We start from the raw sequence: 15,165 nt of genomic DNA, 5'->3' as shown, positions 1-15,165 counted from the left end.
GCAGTAAAAAATATGTGGTAAAAATGGCAGTTTGATGTAGTAAATTTGCTGTAAAAATATGAGTTAGCATTTTAAAAAAACAACTGACCGGTAACATTTATGATGTATCAATTGCAGTATATATTATAAAACTAAATTAAATATAAATTTTTCTTAATAATGACATTTATAAATTTAATAAATAAAATGTTACTTTTAAAATAAAAATAGTTAATATGTATATTTGGTAATAGTTTTAGGCACCCATATATGTTTTAACAAAAAAATATATATATATATATAATTATATATATTTCATGTTGTTTGAAATAGTCAAACATAACTTTTAAAAAAATAAAATATCGTTGACCAGATTGTTCCATGCTAGGAGTGTAGCATTATTAAAAATGAAAACAAATTTTTTTTTTAAAAAATAAACAAATCGTAGGAATTAGTTAAAAATGTAAAGAAAAATTTTTTAAAAAAACTTCTAACTCAACTCTAATGCATGAAATTTTTAATGATGTTGAATAATCTGTTGAATTAACAATTTTACAAAGGGTATAACTCAAAGTTGTACATCATAACAAATTCTAATTCAACTTCAACTTAAAAAAAAAAAATTATTCATGATTGGTAACATTTTTGAGTTATCTATGAATAAAGTCTTCTGCTGTAATAATTTCCACAAGAAAAAAAAGAACTAACCATGATTAATCCGAAACGAACTAACCATGATTAATCCGAACCGAAGTTCAAACTGACCCGGATTACTGTATAAGGTATATAAACCGATCGCGACTGACCCGGACAAGTCGGGTAAGGATATGAATAATCCTGCGTCCAAACAAACCTTTCGTCTTCTGATTCGTGTCAACGGCTCAAAAGGGGAAGAAAGATTGAAGAACGTAGCAATTGGAGAGATTCTCGAAATTGAATTGAAGAGGAAAAGGAGAATTCACCATTTCACTCATGGAGGAAGTGACTAGATCCGTGTTAGCGGAGGAGATTCTGAAGCGTTTAGATCTGGAGAATCTCTGTTCCGTCGCCTGCGTTTCCACCACCCTACGCTCCGCCGTTGTCTCCGGCGTCCTCCCTTCTCTTACCTCTATCGATCTCTCTGTGAGTTTCCGTCCGATTCAGTGAAATTTGTTGGAGATCGTCTTTCTCCGGAAAAGAGATTTTTGAATTTATCGAATTCTGTTTCTAGGTTTTGTCTCCGGACGAAGAGACTCTGAATCACGTGATGCGTGGTTGTATCGGGCTTAGTAGCTTAACTCTGAATTGTCTCCGCCTTAACGCTGCTTCTGTGCGTGGGGTTCTTGGCCCACATCTCCGGGAACTTCACTTGCTCAGGTGTTCGCTTCTATCCTCCACCGTCCTCACTTCCATTGGCAGCCTCTGCCCAAATCTCCGGTATTGATTCCGTCTTCCCCCATGAACTTTTCAATAAGGTGCCTCAATGAGAATTCTCGTGCTTTTGCTCCATGTTACTTATCACTTCATTAATAGAATCGAATCCTCTGTGTTTCCATATTTGGGGGTTGGCTATGGCTTTTGTTAATCACTCTTTCTTGATCAGAAGCATTGAGTGTAGAGCTGTAGAGTTGAAGTTTTGATAGTGAGTAATTAAGAGTTTTTTGTTTATTGGGTTCGGTTATTATGACAGGGTTCTTACCCTGGAAATGGCAGACTTGGATTCTCCCGCTGTGTTTCAGTCTAACTTGACGCAGATGCTGAACGGGTGTCCTTATCTGGAGGTAATTTGTTAAAAGCTTGCTGAGGCCATTGGTCAGAAGAAGCGAGAAAGTGTGAAAATTGAATTTGGGTTTTATATTCTTGTGATGCTTGCAGTCTCTGCAACTTAATATCCGAGGTATCCTAGTAGATGCCACAGCTTTCCAGTCTGTTAGATTCTCCTTGCCAGAAACTCTCAAAGTTCTAAGGTTACAACCACTGCTTGAGTCTGAGGCCATTCTTCTCATGAACAGATTCAAAGTCACTGGAACTTGTTTATCTCAGGCTAATTATAGTGCCTTGCTTTCTTCTTCACCTTCTTTTACTTTGTAAAGCCTGTCTCTTGTACTGGACTCGATATCTGACAAGCTAATTATAGCTATCACAGGATCTCTTCCTCAACTTGTCAACCTGGACCTTGAAGACCGTCCTGAAAAAGAGCCATTTCCTGACAGTGACTTGACTTATACTGGGCTTCAGGCTCTGGGTTATTGCCAACAACTCACAAGCCTCTCTCTGGTTCGAACTTGTTACAACCGCAAGATATCATTCAAGAGGATAAACGATATGGGTATATTTCTTCTTTCCGAGGCTTGCAAGGGTTTAGAGTCGGTGAGACTCGGTGGGTTCCCAAAAGTCAGCGACGCTGGTTTTGCATCGCTCCTTCACTCATGTCGGAACTTGAAAAAGTTTGAAGTACGAGGTGCCTTCCTGTTGTCTGATTTGGCATTCCATGATGTCACAGGGTCTTCCTGTTCTCTTCAAGAGGTCAGACTCTCGACGTGCCCTCTCATAACCAGCGAAGCAGTGAAGAAACTGGGGTTGTGTGGCAATCTTGAGGTGCTCGACTTTGGAAGCTGCAAAAGTATATCAGATTCTTGCCTCAACTCTGTTTCCGCCCTCAGAAAGTTAACTTCTCTGAATCTCGCAGGAGCTGATGTGACCGACAGTGGCATGCTTGCACTTGGTAAGTCAGATGTCCCTATCACGCAACTGTCTCTCCGCGGCTGTAAGAGAGTCAGTGACAGGGGAATATCCCATCTGTTGAACAGTGAAGGAACAATCAGCAAAACATTATCAACACTTGATCTTGGTCACATGCCAGGAATCTCAGACAGAGCCATCTATACAATCACGCGTCATTGCAAGGCTTTAACAGAGCTAAGTATCAGAAGTTGCTTTCACGTAACAGATTCTTCGGTAGAGTCGCTGGCTACAAGGGAAAGACAAGCAGAGGGAGGAAGCAAACAATTGAGGAAGCTCAATGTCCATAACTGTGTGAGCTTAACGACTGGAGCACTGAGATGGCTCAGCAAGCCATCTTTCGCGGGTCTGCATTGGCTCGGATTGGGACAAACACGAATGGCTGGTCGAAAGGAGGCGGTCACAGCTACAATCTGTGGGCAGAGGCCGTGGCTCACATTATGCTTCGACGGGTGTGAGCTTGGATGCTATGATGGTTGGGAATTCCACACGCCACAACGCCACTGAAGTATTCATTGTCTCACTAGTTCATGTATTGTATAAAGTCGTTAAGAAACATGATTCAGTAGGATGTGTAATTTATTTGAACTTTTTCAAAATTTGATTGTAATTTGTAAACTAGTTTAGTAATTTATCCCAGCTCTACTCATAATGACGAAGATAGACTTTTCATTTATATAAATTCTTATATTTTGCACTACTAATGATTACTTATGAAGTATATATATCACTGATCACTGAAAACATCATTAACTGCAGCATGCTATAATAATTGGCACACAAAGTAACAAAGCCATGTGATTCATAAATTGTTTTAACCCAAAGAATTAGTAGAAAGAAAGATGATTAAAAAGCCTATATATTAGCCTTAGCAGATGGCAGCAGCATACATGATATATCATGGTTTTTGTGGTTTTTAACCATGATATAAGTGTGCTTTTTTGAGTTTTTTGATTTGTTTTCTAGGATGTTTTTGAGTCTTTACAGGTTTTCTAGGATTTTAGCATGGATGGAGCAAAGTGGAGCAATTTGGATCATTTTAGAGCATTAATCCCGAAGAAACGAACTTGGAGTCAGAACAGAGAGGGAGTGTCGATCGACACTGCCTTAGCATCGATCGACACCGTGTTTAGCCAACGAGAGAATCAAGTTTTGGAAGTTTTACAAATTCAGCCAAAGTTTTCCATATTTGCAACACAAGTCCCTGGACGGGTTTTAGGACATATTTATATTGTTTTTAGGTTTTACAAACCCTTAAGTTATTTTTTCTAGCAGTTTTTGAGAGAGAGATTATTGAGAGTTTTTTTTGGAGAAAAGGATCTGAATTATTTGTAGAGAGAATATTTCTGAACACCCTCTTTTACTATTCAATAATCTATTGCATGTTATTCAGAATTATGATTTGTTCTTTATTAAACATGTCTGAGTAATTTGCTTGTTAGGTTTAGGGTTTTTCATAGGGTTTTTATGACTTATTAGATCTGTGATTTTTAGGGTTCTTAATCTTTTATGATTTTCATCCTTGGTTGTTCTTAACAATAATTCTTGATTGATCATCTAGAATTATTATCTTAGGGAAATAAATGGATATGAGAATATAATTGTTTTCTTGATTAAACCATTGATGAGCAAAATTATTTCTTACAAAGAGATTTGAATTAATAATTTTGTGAAATTATCTAAACCTATTCTTAAAGCTGATTTTTAACTTAGAATTTTACAAAGAGATTTGGATTTTCTGGTTTTAAATTTAGATAATATTTGCAGTGAAAACTGATTTATTTTACATAAGAGTTTAGAGTTCTAGATCTGATTTTAATTGCTTGAATCCTAATTTATTGGTTGATTTAATATTTCATAATTTCCTGAGAAATTTCCTAGACCTAACTTTTAAATCCCTTGAATTTACAACAGTTTTATTTTAATATTTTGCATTGCTTTTCTTAATTTAATCAACATGTTTAGCGTAATCATAAAACTCTATAATTTATTGTGTAGACTTGAGTTCTTGTGGAATTCGACCCCTAATTATTACAATGATCTCTTAATTTGAGATAATAGCTCTAGGGTTTAATTTGAGCATATCAATTTTTGGCGCCGTTGTCGGGGTCTCTTTGATCTACCATTAGATTTGAGTTTTTAATTTCGTCTAAATTTTTGTTTTTATTTTCTACTTACAAGTTTTTGTTTTTCTTCTCTTTGGTGTTTCAGGTATATGCCTAATAAGCCTAACACAAGGAGCAACAAGACTGGTCCTACTGTGAAGCTTACAAACCAAGAGTTGGGAAAGCTAGAGCGTGAAAACCGAAAAGCAGCCAAATCCTTGAAGATGGTTAACACAGTCATTCTGATGCGTGATGAGGATGGTGCTTTGAGGGATCAAGAGGGCCACTTGCGCAACGAGCAGGGCCAAAAGCTTGATGCAGAAGGGAATGTTATTGCTGAAATTGTTGTTGGCGACGAGCAAGCTGCTGTTGTCGACGAGCAAGCTGCTGTTGTCGACGAGCAAGCTGCTGTTGTCGATGGTGTCGATCGACACCCCCTTCCTGCAGACGGACGTGGAGCTGCAAACCAGGTTAATAATCTGGTTCGAAGACAGGAGAACAACCGAGACTTAATCAGGACCATTGCTGACTACAACCGGGCTGATCTTGTGTATGAGAACCGGTCTGCTATTGTTCCTCCTCCATTCCAGAGGAATGATTTTGAGTTGAAACCTGCATACTTTCAACTAGTTGGACAGAGACCTTTCTCTAACCTGCCCAATGGGAAGCCTTTGGACCACATTGAGCATTTTGAGGATCTGGTGACTAGTATCAAGGCTAATGGAGTGACTGAGGACTACATCTTCAGCAAACTCTTCCCTTACTCACTTGCAGGAGAGGCATCTCAGTGGTTGAAATAGTTGCCAGCTGGATCATTGACAAATTGGCATGACGTCAAGGTGGCCTTCCTCAACTATTTTTATGATGATGCAATGTCAGATGATTTGAGAGTTAAGCTGTCCTCTTTCAAGCAAAGACCTGATGAAGCTTTCAAGGCAGCTTGGGTGAGATTCAAGGCTTATCAAAGGGATTGTCCACACCATGGTTTCTCAAGAGTTCAATTGTTGAGTATCTTCTTCAGAGGATGTGACTGGGAGTATCAGTTGGCTTTGGATGCTGCAAGTCATGGGAATTTCAAGACAAGATTTCCAGAAGATGCTGAAGGTTTGATTGAAAACTTGGCTTCTAGCAATAGTACTAAGAGAGCAAATGCTGAAAGAAAGAGATTACATGGAGGATTTGATTCAAACCAGTTAGCTTCTGTTAATGCTAAGCTGGATTCAGTGCACAATCTCCTTGTGGGTAAGAAATCTATTCACATTGCTGCTGAAGTTGAGACATATGAGCCAGAACCTGATCAAGGAAATCATGAGGAAGAGGATGTGAACTATGTCTATGAGAATCAGGGACAGCGGTTTGGAAATCAGCAAGGCAGCAGACCTTACAATGGAAACAACCAGCGCAGTAACTTTTAGGGCAATTCTTCTGGTTTCACACCCAAGTCTGACTATCAAAGGCAACAACAATGCAGTGGATACATAAGGACTTATGGCAAAAATTCATATCAGTCTCCTCCTCCGAAGACAGCAGAAAGTAGTATGATGGAAGCTATGCTTGAGCAGCTTTTGCAAGGTCAGGAGCAGATGACAGTGGCTTTCAATGGGAAGCTTGACAATGTCTACACTGAACTTAATGGGAAGTTTGAAGCATTGAACATTCATGTCAAGAAGCTAGAAAGTCAGGTTGCACAAACCGTTGGATCCGTCAAAAGGCAGGAGGGATTTCTCCCTAGGAGAACTGAATCAAATCCCAAGCATTCATGCAATGCAGTGACTTTGAGAAGTGGTAAACAACTCCATCCTATCCCCCAGAAGATTCACACTGATGATACACAGGAGTTGATTGACATAGATGAAGATGAGAATGTCTCGGCTGAGCCAGTGTCGACCGACACACATGAGCATCGGTCGACACCATGTCCACCCGAAGCCACGGTTTCTACACCAGAAGACGGTATCGATCGACACCACCTGGGTGTCGGTCGTCACCCGTTACGAACAGAAACTCCGAATGCCACTTCTCCCACTCCAGTTGCTGAAAGAGTTTACAAACCCAAAGTTCCTTTCCCCAAGAGTCCAAAGAAGTCCAAACAAGAGCTAGATGATGCTAAATGCAAAGCAATGATGGATAAGCTTATTGTTGAGCTACCTTTGATTGATGCTGTTAGGACTTCTCCAATGCTAAGGAGATATGTCAAGAGAATGGTAACCAAGGATTTGAATGTTGAGCAAGGAGTCATGATGATATCAGCTCAAGTCAGTGCTATTATTCAGAACAAGATCCCAGAAAAACTTCCTGATCCAGGTAGTTTTGTTCTTGACTGTACCATCTTCACTGACAGATTTGCTAGATCTTTGTGTGATCTTGGCTCTAGTGTCAACTTAATGCCTAGATCAATAGCTCTCAGCTTGGGAATGACAGACTTCAAGCCTACCAAGATCACTCTAATCCTTGCGGATCGGTCAATTCGTATTCCTGATGGTGTTCTTGAGGATGTTCCAATTAAGATTGGAGAATGCTTGATACCAACTGATTTTGTAGTACTCAAGTATGAAGAAGAACCTAAGGACCCTCTTATTCTGGGAAGATCATTTTTAGCCACTGCTGGAGCTATTATTGATGTCAAGAAGGGTTAGATTGGTCTTAATGTGGGTGATCTACAAATGCGCTTTGACATGGATAAGCTGGTTAAGAGGCCAACCATTGATGGACAGACATTCTATGTGGACACATTGTCTAACCTTGCTGAAGAGATATTCCAGGAGCTGCATCCTGAGGATCCACTAGAGAGAGCATTAGTTGCTTCTGCTGAAGAGGTTGAGCATCTAGATGACATTGATGCTGGGTATGTCAAGCTACTTGATTCTAATGAACAAGTGAAGAAGCTGGTTGCACAAGAGGAATTGGTTAGTACTTCTTCACAAGCTGAAATTTTTTCTGATTGGAGTCTAGAGAAAGCTCCAAAGCTTGATCTCAAGCCACTTCCTGCTGGTTTAAGGTATGCATTTCTAGGTGAGAATTCTTCCTATCATGTTATTGTTAGTGATTCCTTGAACAATGCAGAGCTCACTTTATTGCTAAGCAAGTTGCGCAAGTTTCGCAAAGCTCTTGGCTATTCTCTTGATGATATTGCAAGAATCTCTCTAGACTTGTGTATGCATAGGATTCATCTTGAGGAAGGAGCTAAGACATCTATTGAGCATCAGAGGAGGCTGAATCCGAATTTGCAAGATGTTGTCAAGAAAGAGATCATGAAGCTGCTGAATGATGGGATCATCTATCCGATATCTGACAACAATTGGGTTAGTCCGGTACATGTTGTTCCTAAGAAAGGTGGAGTAACAGTGGTGAAGAATGACAAGAATGAGCTGATCCCTACAGGGACAATTACTGGTCATCGGATGTGCATAGACTACATGAAGCTGAATGCTGCAACCCGAAAAAATCACTTCCCGCTTCCTTTCATTGATCAGATGTTGGAGATGTTAGCTAATCATCCATACTACTGCTTTTTGGATGGCTATTCCGGGTTCTTTCAAATTTCAATTCATCCTGATGATCAAGAGAAGACCACTTTCACTTGCCCATATGGTACCTTTGCTTACCGAAGAATGCCTTTTGGTCTCTGTAATGCTCCTGCAATTTTTCAGAGGTGCATGATGTCTATCTTCACTGATATTATTGAAGACTTTATGGAGGTATTCATGGATGATTTTTCAGTTTGTGGGTCTTCCTTCAAGAGCTGTTTAGACAATTTATGCAAGGTGTTGGCAAGGTGTGAAGAGAAGCATTTGGTGCTTAATTGGGAAAAATGTCATTTTATGGTTAGAGATGGCATAGTGCTTGGCCACAGGGTTTCAAAAGCTGGAATAGAGATTGACCGCGCTAAGATAGAGGTGATGACAGGTCTTCAAATGCAAGAGAATGTGAAGGCAGTGAGGAGTTTTCTTGGGCATGCAGGGTTCTATAGGAGATTCATCAAGGATTTCAGCAAGATAGCTAGACCACTTTCTGCTTTGTTGTGCAAAGATGTCAAGTTTGAATTCACTGATGAGTGTAGGATAGCCTTTGAAAGGATTAAGCAAGAGCTTGTGAGTGCTCCTATTGTTCAGCCACCAGATTGGGATCTACCATTTGAGGTTATGTGTGATGCTAGTGACTATGCAGTGGGAGCAGTGCTGGGACAGTGAAACTTATATCTTTCTTGGTGTGTGAAATGGAATGTGAATGAATGATATGATGATGAACAATGGTGAAAGCAAGGTGTTTCAATTCCCCTTATGCAGTTGTAGTATAAGAGGTGTCAATCCAATCTGAGTGTTTGCAAGCAATCAGGATGTGCATATATGTCTAAGTCAAGCCAAATATTAAGGATGTTTGTCACTAACAATCCTATGATGAAATGTAAAATGCAGAAAGTAAAAACTACTAAGATAGATGCTAAATGTAAAGAGAACAGACTAATCAAAGCTATGATGAACCAAGAACAGAAATAGAACTATGATAATGCAAGTAATGAACTAATGCAAGACAAGTAATGAACAGGACACTAAGTGAATGCAGCAGAAATGCAACTAAAATGAAACAGAAAACAAGACAGGAAAACTACAAAGCATAAACAAGAATTCTGGGGATGAACTCGAGCAAGCACTCGATCGAGTGTAGATCGAGTGCAGGGTCGAGCTGGACAAATCCGGAAAACAGAGCAATGCAAGAAAAACAGAGCAATACAAAAGCAAATCAAACAACGATCAAACAACAAGATTTAAGCTAGGAAATCAATAAACAAGGAAGGTCTTGAGGAGGGATTCATGGGCTGGACTATGATTGTGGTCATCTAACTTGGTCAATAAATCTCAAACAACTTGAGCTAATCTCTAGACATATATTTCTAAGACATGTTTAATCCACTCTCATGGCAAGAAACAATCAAACTCATGCATCTCTAGACTTGTTCTCACAAAGTAAAAAATCTACACAGGCAGGCATTAAGCAATATGTCAAATAACAAACAAGTCTTCTAATCTCTTAGCAAGCCTAATGATAGTCTCTAGATCTAGCCTTATCTATGCTCCTTAGACATTGGTGTGATGCTAAGATGCTTGAGATCAGATCCTACCCTCTCGGTTATAGGACCAGCATTAAGAAAATCTACCCTAGAAGAGATCTACAACAATCAAGCGTGACCAAATCAAACAAACCTCAAACACAACCCAGCCTAACCCATCCTCAAGATCCTAAGAAACTACTCACAAGAACACATGATAAACAACAAAGTAATAAACCCAGAAAATACCGAAACTTGCATCACTAGAAAGATAAAGGAAAGATCTACAATATTGAAGAAGGAATCAAACACGAATTCTTAATATCTTGAAAGTTATGGAACCAACAAAATCCAAGAATCTTATGTTTTTCTCCTTCAAGGAGGTACAAGATCTAATAATAAATGTGCAAAATGAATAATTCCCAAAAGGGTAAAAACTAGGTTTTTGACTATCTAAAAAGCTGGACTCCTGGTGGTTGCAGGGTACAAGGCCTTTAAATAGAAAAAGTAGAGGAAGCCCTAAAAATGCTAAAAGACAAAATAGCCAGGCGGCTCGGCCAACTCGACCTGGTGCTCGGTCGAGTGACTGGTCGAGTTGGGTTTTCTTGTGCTCCTTCCACTCGGTTGAGTCACTCTCAGCACACGGTCGAGTGTCTGGTCGAGTGGGCAGTCGAGTGGGACTCCGGACCTTGGTTCTCCAGCCTTAACTCCTTTGCTTTCTCCTCATGATTGCTTCACTTCTCCTCAGCATTGCTTCCATACTCCTTAGGCTCCAAAATCACCTATTTATGCAAGAAAAGATGCAAATGCAATGCAACTACACTCTAATGCAAGAACAATCCTAAAACTATGCAATAATGGTCAAAAAGGATAGCAAAGGATGCAAAAGATGTGAATATATTAAGGGAAAACAGGGTAAAATATGTGAACATCAGACAGAGAAGAGACAAGAAGCTTCATGCAATCTACTATGCAAGCATAACACTTGATGATGCACAAAGAAATTATGCAACAACAGAGAAAGAGTTGTTGGCAGTTGTGTTTGCTTTTGAAAAATTTCGGTCTTATCTAGTTGGATCCAAAGTCATTGTTCATATTGATCATGCTGCATTAAAATATTTGATGCAGAAGAAGGATGCTAAGCCTAGACTTTTGAGATGGATTCTTCTTCTACAAGAGTTTGACATTGAAGTAAGGGATTAGAAGAGAATTGAGAATGGTGTTGCTGATCACTTGTCTAGGATTAGATTTGATGATGATGTCCCAATACAAGACTGTTTGCCTGAAGAACATGTTTATTTTGTGGATACAGAGTTTTAGACTGATAAATTGAAGTGTCTGTTCTCGGATGCAGATGGTGTCGATCGACACCACACTGGCATCGGTCGACACCCATGTTTTCCCGAGACAGATTGGTCACATGATGAAGATTTAGCTGCTGTGGCTAGCTCTAATCAACCCTGGTATGCTCATATTGCCAATTATCTTGCTGTAGAGGTAGAACCAGAGAATTTCACTGGCTATAACAAGAAGAGGTTCTTGAGAGAGCTTAGGAGATACTATTGGGATGAACCTTACTTGTATAAGCATTGCAGTGATGGGGTTTACAGAAGATGTTTAGCAGAGACTGAGGTACCTGACGTTTTGTTCCATTGTCATGGATCTGACTATGCAAGACATTTTGCTACATTCAAGACAGTGGCCAAGGTTCTCCAAGCAGGTTTTTGGTGGCCAACGATGTTCAAAGACGCTCATGAGTTTGTCTCAAGATGCAATGCTTGTCAGAGAAAAGGTCAAATCAGTAAACGGAATGAGATACCACAAAACTTCATTCTTGAAGTTGAAGTGTTTGATTGTTGGGGTATTGATTTTATGGGACCGTTTCCATCTTCTTACAAGAACCAATACATCCTAGTTGTTGTTGATTATGTCTCCAAGTGGGTTGAAGCGATTGCATGTCCGAAGAATGATTCTGCTGTGGTTCTTAAGCTGTTTAAGACCATCATCTTTCCAAGGTTTGGAGTGCCTCGAATTCTTATCAGTGATGGAGATAAGCACTTTATCAATAAAGTGTTTGACAAGCTGCTGAAAAAGTATGGGGTTCAGCATAGAGTGGCTACTCCATATCACCCTCAGACTAGTGGTCAAGTAGAGGTTTCCAACATGCAGATTAAGGAGATTCTTGAAAAGACAGTTAGTGTTACAAGGAAGGATTGGGCTATGAAGTTTGATGATGCACTTTGGGCATATAGAACTGCTTATAAAACACCACTTGGCAACACACCTTTCCATCTGCTTTATGGGAAAGCATGTCATCTTCCAGTGGAGTTAGAATACAAGGCAGCCTGGGCGGTTCAGTTGATGAATTTTGATGCTAAGACAGCTTCAGAGAGAAGGTTAGTGCAGTTGAATGAGTTGGATGAGCTGAGATTTCATGCATTTGAGAATTCCAAGCTATACAAGGAGAGAACCAAGGCTTATCATGATAAGAAGATCATCTCTAGACACTTTGAGCCTAATGACCAGGTACTCCTCTATAATTCTCGTTTGAAGCTGTTTCCAGGAAAACTCTGTTCCCGTTGGTCTGGTCCTTTCACTGTCCAAGAAGTTAGACCATATGGAGCCATTGTGTTGCTAAACTCCAAGGGAGAGAAGTTCACTGTTAATGGTCAAAGGGTGAAACATTATTGGGCTCAAGCCGAGATACCAGACAGACACATTGTGTGTTTGGACGAAGCACCCTCCGCCTAATCCGTTGCCAGGTCAAGCTAATGACTTAAAACAAACGCTGAGTGGGAGGCAACCCACTGGTAGGAACTATTTATTTTTCAATTTTCTTTTAGGATTACTAACATATTGATTTTTGGTTTTGAGTTTTATTTGTTTCAGAAAAAAAAAAAAAGACAAAAAGTCTCGGATATCACTGATCAAGGCAAAGCATCGACCGACACCACCTGGGTGTCAGTCGACACCCGTGTTGGATCGCAAACGAGGAAACGGGCCATCGAGTTAAGATAATTGGGTTTTATTACTAGGCCTGAAATTGTAACTGGGCCAGGTCCGCATGAAGCAGCATCGACCGATACCACTTAATGGGTGTCGGTCAACACCGTTAAAACCGAGGCAATCACGATTTAACTCCCGAGTCGTCTTCTTCGTTCCATAAAACATAAAAAACCGACGAGAATCTTCAAATCCTCATTACTCTCTCAATTCTCATCCGTTTTGAGTGATTCCAAGCCCTACCCTGATCGATTTTCTCTCCTCTACCTGGATCCAGTGTCAATTTCGCGTTTTCAAGTGATGGAGCCCAACAAGAAGGCACGAACCAACGACGGCGAAGCTTCATCTCCTCGCCCAACTCGCCAATCCAACCGCCGTCTGCCTCCATCCGCTTCCACCGCTGCTGCTTCGCCTCCGCGAGCTCCGGCGAGAGCTCCCTCCAACCTCCCAGACCTGTCACTTCCATTTCCCATTGAATCTCGTTTCCCATGGCCAAAAGAAGAAGGTGAACCAATTCCAACTCAATTGGTATGGGAGAAACCTATTGCAGAACTTAAGAAAGCTGAGTTTATCAACAGACAATTGGATGTTTGGGGGGATTATGAAACTATGCTTTACAATGCTTGGTTAGGTGCAGAGATTGAACCCACTAAGTTTGTTGATCCTGCTCTTTTACATAGGATGGGAATCCAGGATGAGGTTTTAGATTTGTTAGATAAGATTAATTTGGGGACGATTTGCACCAAACAATATGATTGCTATCCCGATTTGGTGAGACAGTTTATGGCTACTGTGCGGGTTGTGTATGACAACGAACAGGCACCGGAACCACGTCTGGAAGAGTTACATTTCTTTATTAGCGGGATACCGTATTCAGTGACTTTGCCTCATCTGTGTGACATTTTTGATTGGCCACGGTTTTATAGAGGTATTGCTTTGCCTCAAACCTATTCAGATGTTGGTGTTTTGTGGTCTTATATAGGGAATGGAGATTATGACTCCAAGACGTGTCTTCAGACAGATGTTTGCCATCCCGTACTTCGATATGTTATTCGGGCTATTGGGACCACTTTTCAGTGTAAGATGGAACCAAACAAGATGAGAGCTGTTGAGCTTTATCTATTGGGGATTGGAGTTAGACGATTGCTTCTGGATTTGATTGAGCAGCATGACCCTTCATCGCCTAACTTTGGGGCTGTTTTTGCACATCACTTGGTCTCCCTTCAGACCAGGCTGTTTTTGGGTCACTGCCAAAAAATTGAGCGTGTTGGGAGCCTTATCGCAGTGATTCTTCAGTTGAAGAACATCCCGACTGACAGGTACAGTGTTCTGCCACAGCGGGCACTCATGGATAAGCAGTATATGAGGAGTACAACCTGGATGAAGCCAGGATTGTTGTGGAGATTCATGGATAAGACTGGAGAGCATCTGATACGCCTTCCTAGACCAGACCTCACTACTATTGGAGAGGATCCAGAGCAGTTGCGTTTTCTTCCATCCGATGCCGACTTTGTCACTACTCCTCCTACCCGTCGTCATTGAGCTTCACGGTCTGCTGCTGCTTCCGCTACTGATTTTGTACCTGCTCCTGACCCTGTTGGGGGTTTTGAGATTGGTTCCTCCTCTGGTACCGCTCTACTTGAGTTTCCAGAGCCACCGGAGCATCCCGCCACTATGTCTCAGGGAGCTCATCAGGCCTATGTGGTTACTGCTTTACGTTCTATCTGGAACGGAATGGCCAGGATGTCTAGTTGCTGCATTCGTCCTACTAGGCCTAGATCACCTTCCGCGTCTTCACCACCTGCTGATTCCGTCTCTGATGACAACGATGTTTCTGCTAGCTTCTGATCATAGTTTTCTTTATCTTTTTTCCTTTTTAGAATAGAGTCATTTTTATTCTTGCATTGAGTCAGTTTATGTTTGACATTTGTTTGAACTTATGAACTATCTATCTATCATGTTGCTTTTAACCTGTGTTTGTGTTTGAGTGCTCTCTTAACAGAATTAACATCAAAGGATTGATCCAACAACACAATTAACTGCAACTAACAAGGAGTTTCGGCCAATATTCACCATTCGCCGTGTCGATCGACACTACAATAGTGTCGGTCGACACCGATGGTAACCCGAGAACAGTTCATTTTTTTTCTTTACAAGTTTTCGACATATTTTTGTTTCTTTACCTTTCCCTTGCTTGAAAACACTGGGGACAGTGTCGTTTAAGTCTGGGGGAGGTTAGTACTAACAACTAACTTGTGTCAAAACCGTATTTTGTTTTTACTGAGTCAATTTTTTAAAATTTTGGGAATT

General features: G+C 40.4%; 2 protein-coding genes and 1 non-coding gene across 8 annotated transcripts; 2 read left to right on the top strand and 1 right to left on the bottom strand.

Moving 5' to 3' along the window:
- The first annotated feature begins 791 nt into the window (after window positions 1-791).
- On the top strand, window positions 792-3,382 carry LOC104742999 (F-box protein At-B-like). Of its 6 annotated transcripts, none has more exons than XM_087485879.1 (4): window positions 797-1,101; window positions 1,190-1,395; window positions 1,649-1,739; window positions 2,105-3,382. In XM_087485879.1, the coding sequence occupies exon 4, from the start codon at window positions 2,284-2,286 to the stop codon at window positions 3,205-3,207; it is 924 nt and encodes a 307-aa protein (XP_087342005.1). In that variant the 5' UTR covers window positions 797-1,101; window positions 1,190-1,395; window positions 1,649-1,739; window positions 2,105-2,283; the 3' UTR covers window positions 3,208-3,382. The 6 variants fall into 5 exon arrangements, with proteins under 6 accessions (XP_087342007.1, XP_087342005.1, XP_087342008.1 ...); XM_087485881.1 differs by having other exon boundaries at window positions 792-1,101; window positions 1,834-3,382; XM_087485877.1 differs by having other exon boundaries at window positions 1,834-3,382.
- Window positions 3,383-5,686: 2,304 nt separating this feature from the next.
- LOC147928977 (small nucleolar RNA R71) lies at window positions 5,687-5,793 on the bottom strand. The gene has a single exon (XR_015581176.1). It is a non-coding gene; the product is annotated as a small nucleolar RNA R71 (small nucleolar RNA).
- A 341-nt stretch (window positions 5,794-6,134) lies between these two features.
- LOC104744178 (uncharacterized) lies at window positions 6,135-7,441 on the top strand. Its single transcript, XM_087486346.1, has 4 exons — window positions 6,135-6,209; window positions 6,314-6,421; window positions 6,473-6,967; window positions 7,079-7,441. Exons 1-4 carry the CDS (start codon window positions 6,135-6,137, stop codon window positions 7,439-7,441), a joined length of 1,041 nt encoding a protein of 346 aa, XP_087342472.1.
- The last annotated feature ends 7,724 nt before the right edge of the window (window positions 7,442-15,165 follow it).

Source organism: Camelina sativa, chromosome 14 (genome assembly GCF_030686135.1).
Source record: "Camelina sativa cultivar CO46 ecotype springtype chromosome 14, ASM3068613v1".
Lineage (NCBI taxonomy): Eukaryota > Viridiplantae > Streptophyta > Magnoliopsida > Brassicales > Brassicaceae > Camelina > Camelina sativa.
Note: the sequence above shows the minus strand (reverse complement) of the source record. Positions and strands in the feature narration are given on the sequence as shown.

Bases quoted from the DNA above. Each gene is read 5' to 3' on its own strand.
- LOC104742999 (XM_087485879.1), top strand. From the start codon at position 2,284: ATGGGTATATTTCTTCTTTCCGAGGCTTGCAAGGGTTTAGAGTCGGTG.
- LOC104744178 (XM_087486346.1), top strand. From the start codon at position 6,135: ATGTCTATGAGAATCAGGGACAGCGGTTTGGAAATCAGCAAGGCAGCA. The intron at 6,210-6,313 runs GTAACTTTTAGG...AATTCATATCAG, and splicing joins CAATGGAAACAACCAGCGCA to TCTCCTCCTCCGAAGACAGC. The intron at 6,968-7,078 runs GTTAGGACTTCT...GCTATTATTCAG, and splicing joins AGCTACCTTTGATTGATGCT to AACAAGATCCCAGAAAAACT.